Below are 4,392 nucleotides of genomic sequence, written 5' to 3'. Positions count from 1 at the left end.
TTGTGCTGGTCATTAATAAAATTCGACATCATACATACATTTTTAAAAAAGTCGGGCCTATACAAAAATAAGTAATCTTTAGACTACATTCATACAAATAATAAAATTTAACTTACTATTCCAATGACGTTTCCGAAATGATCTTTGTGTTCCTTTTTTTGTGAGAATGTCTTCCACAAAATGTTTTTCGCATACATAATGGGATCTTTTAAGTACAAACTTGTCTCGTGGAATTGCTTTCTGCCACAATTGCCTAACATTGTCATCATTGGGAACTCGGAATATTGCAACTTTCTCGTCCGACTTTGCCTGATAATTTGTTTTGCAATGGTTTTACAATGGTTAGGCATTTTCACAATTAAAATAATATACGCTTATTCTCTTTACTAACAATCAATGCTCCTTGCTCACAATAAAGTTCCTGGCTTCCCGCCAATGCCAATGTGGAAACTATACTTTGTAACCTAATTTACCTAATTTATGAAATAATTCCAAAATTATAAAACATAAACACATCCAATTTAATACTGTATCGATATCTGGAGATTAATGCATTTTTAACATTTAAATGAAAATTTAAATGATTATTATGTTGAGTTGTTCATAACAACAAAGCTTAAAATACCACCGCAGAACAACCAGCGCTACAGGTCAGATGGTGGAGCGGAGAGGAACTACGGAGACATTAGGTGTGCCACTTTTGCATGCTGGCCTGGTTGGGGAGTGTCCAGACCTCCCCTTCTTAGACCGTGCTTACGACAAATCTAGAAAATCAAAGATACAATGCATAAATTTGAAGAAAATAGAAGCATAAAATTAACTTGAAGGTCATGGAGTCAAATGCACGAAATACAAAGAATATTTTTTGAATAAATGCAAAATTTTTAAATTGTTGATTAAACTACGACATTTTTGTGACTTGAGTAATATTCCTCACATTATCCGTCTTGGATTTCATTATTTGTGTAACTTTGTTCTATGAAATAAGAAAAAAGAACAACTTTCATCATTATGATTCTGTTTTGTTTTTATAATTTCTGTACCAATGGTGGACATGTGGTAAATAACTTCTGGTGTAGTGCTGTGAATTTTATATTAAACTTCACTGTAATTATTTTATTTATCTAATCATGGCGACGTTCGACCTAACATCCAAGATGGGACAATATTTAGATCGACATTTAGTTTTTCCATTGTTAGAGTTTCTTTCCGCTAAACAGGTGTGTAAAATACGTGAGATAACCACAAGCCTTGGGGCCATATGTGTTGTCGTTTGTATTTTAACCTTATTTCTTAATAATGTTTTTCTCGTGGAATAATTGTGGTGCAAACGTGCTTATTATTTAATATATTATGCATCTTCGTTAAATTATCATGTTTGGCTAAGCTACACTACTAAATGCAACCTTAACCTTACAATTATCTTATCAACCCTTAAAACCGTATTCATAATGACTCAGAACTGCTTGAAAACGTGGCAGAACAGACGATCGCAATCATATAACAATGCTAACATCCGGAGCGCTGCACAATTGACAACGGGGTGATGGGTCATGGACAATATCAAACTTCTTTCTGACTTCGTTTGGCTTCCCATTCAGCCAATCAGGTGGCCCCTTTTGGTGCGCAAGTGTACATCATGGTAATATGAAACTGACTCATAAATTTAGTTACAAAATTTATTTTAAAAAAAAGTTAAGTGTGACAAGAGAAAGAGCTTTTACTGACATTGACATTGGTATATCTGTTTAGGTTCTTTTGCTGGTTCTTCCATTATAGTAAGTGGTTTTATTTCTTACAATGTCTTGTCACTACTGATTAGCTAATTATGGCAGTTGTTGGACCAGTGGCGGATTTACCAGCAGGGTGAGTAAGCTTGAGCCTAGGGCGAAAAATTTGGGGACTGAATTTTTAATATTTTTTTTGCTTCCTCATAGAAATCAAAAAGATTTCTGCATGACGGTTTTTAGTTTTCTGATGTTTTTCAGATAGAAGTCTGCAACAAATTTTGCAGATGACTTTCCCCTCTCCCTTGTCATTGTACGTTCCGTGAATACGTGTTTGTAGCAAACTTCCATATTCTAGAGTAAAACAGCTAGTTCGCCGCCCCCCAACCAGTAATCGGCCTCTGCGCCCTCTGCCCACACTTTGACTGAGTGAAAAGAGCAAAATTTTAGAAAATGTATTTCTCTCTTCCCACTATCAACCCATACATGCCGGTCCTACTACTGGTTGGAGTCTGAGAACTGGATGGATTGTATATCATTTTGTAATTTTAATTTGAATATAGTAAATAATGTAGTGAATAATTTTACACATTTCAATCTTATGTATAGACTGTTATGTGTTGAACATGCATTAGCTTTAGGAAATTTTATTGGAATTCTAAAAAACCTTGAGCAGTGATAGCGAGATAGTCTTAAGTCAAAAAAATATTTTTTCCCCGAATGCGGTATTTTTTTTTAACGTTACAATGTTATAAATGACGTCAATGTTGCACATGTTCATGGTGAGGCCCATTCTCCATTCCAATAACCACCGTGTGGGTTACCCTGGTTACCCGAACAAATCGAGGCGAAAAACGAAAACATCTAAACAAAAGAAAATAAGGCACGGAACTACAAAACCATGAGTTGGCCTCCGTTGGTAGCGTCCTGCTATAATTGCATAACGAATTGATTTTTCTACGTGGGTGTGTACTGTTATTTTTGAAGTGTTTCGTGGATTGTATGAATATTTTCATAGCACTGGTAAGTAAAAACTTTTTATAATCATAATAAATTATAGCCTAATAAATCATCTGTAACGAATCAATTTATTGAAAAAGCCCTGCAAAAATATTTTTCATTTCGAAGCTTGGAATATGATCATGTTAAACTTTTGAACTTTTTCATATTACGTAACTATAAATAGTATTCTAAAAGATTTATCATGGTTATCATGTCATTTTGTCTTTTTCAATGAAGCAAACATCAAAAAATATAAATAATAATTCACAATAAACAATTCATCGGAAACTATGCAAAGAAGTTTTGATTTTTTTGTGATAGCATAAAAAAAAGTATGTTTTTACATTAACTATTTATTGTGTGAATTCTGAACGAAGGATAGGTACCGCTATTTGTGTACGAGAAATAAACTTCTTAATTTCATCCTTTCCATTTCAGTTCCTGAATAAAAAATTGTGAAAATGAGATGATGGGAGAAAATGACTTAGTGGAGCGGAGTACAAAATAAAAAGAAAGAATAACAAGAGCAAATTATACGAAAAACCACAAAAATTGACAGGTTTTTTAAAAATGAAAAAAGTGTCGAAAAATCGGGAACTTCAACAATGCAATCTGGAAAGGATGAAACGAACTTGAAATCTGCTGCCCAACTGTCATCTGTTGAACTATCTACTAAAGATAAAACTGATGATTATGTTCATGATGACGAGTGCTCCAAAATTGAAGATGCCTCTCAGACCGAGTTGTTAAATGATGACCGAAAGCAAACAACTCTAGATCAAAACAATGATCCAGCTTTATGGGAAATTAATGATACTTTAAGGGAAATTATTGCAAGATGCGGCTTCGATCAAAACAAGACTTCTGACTTCTCTAAAACTGGTAAACTATATGCTGATCAACGTCGTTTCTTGCCAGTGTGTATCTTCCAAAGAAAAATTAAAAACAATGAAGTGAAGGACCGAAATTGGCTGGTTTACTCTGAAAGTAAGAGTTCCATATATTGCGGACTGTGTTTGGCATTCGGTCCATTGGAGAATAAAACTCAGTTCGAGAACAAAGTATTTAATGACTGGAAAAATACAGAACACAGAGTAGCTCAGCATGAAAACTCTGCGCGTCATAAATAAAGATTATTTATTCACATTTACTAAATGTACATTATTGTGTAAGTAGTATGCATTACTCCGCCTTATTAATCGTAGATGATTGAGCTGTGATTAGCTCAAAAATATACCAAAAAATTATTTTACGTGCAATTTCAACGAAATTGTTGGATTATAAAAATAATCTAGGACATGAAATTTGTAGAGGCAAGGGCGGCAAAAACTTTACAGCCTATACCTTGAAAATTTGTATATCCGCCACTGTGTTGGACTTTTTTATCCAAGTTTTACGACTGGGAACCACCCAAAAACTTATCTTATTATTACCTTATGACGTAGGCCTGCAAACTATATAGGCATGCCCCAATTCAAGAGGATGCTCTCTCCCCCTATACTCTGCACGTAGCTTACACTGTCTTACTCTCGAACAAAAGTGAGACTAGGCAGTACTTTCAGCCAACTAGGCTACTTGTGTAAAAACTATCTTTTGTGCTATAATTTAGTACTGGATGACTAGTTTTAAAAGTCTTTTAGTTTCTAAATAATATTGTGTTTTT

General features: G+C 34.1%; 1 protein-coding gene across 1 annotated transcript in view; it reads left to right on the top strand.

The window, feature by feature from the left end:
- The first annotated feature begins 974 nt into the window (after positions 1 to 974).
- LOC134546256 (eukaryotic translation initiation factor 3 subunit E) overlaps positions 975 to 4,392 on the top strand; it is a 90,016-nt gene continuing 86,598 nt past the window's right edge. Inside the window, exon 1 of the mRNA XM_063388956.1 lies at positions 975 to 1,220. Within this exon, the coding sequence (XP_063245026.1) occupies positions 1,131 to 1,220 (90 nt within the window). The 5' untranslated portion in view covers positions 975 to 1,130. The remainder of the gene's footprint in view (positions 1,221 to 4,392) is intronic.

This window comes from Bacillus rossius, chromosome 1 (genome assembly GCF_032445375.1).
Source record: "Bacillus rossius redtenbacheri isolate Brsri chromosome 1, Brsri_v3, whole genome shotgun sequence".
In the NCBI taxonomy this organism is placed as follows: domain Eukaryota; kingdom Metazoa; phylum Arthropoda; class Insecta; order Phasmatodea; family Bacillidae; genus Bacillus; species Bacillus rossius.
The sequence above is the reverse complement of the archived record's forward strand: the minus strand, read 5'-3'. Positions and strand labels throughout refer to the sequence as shown.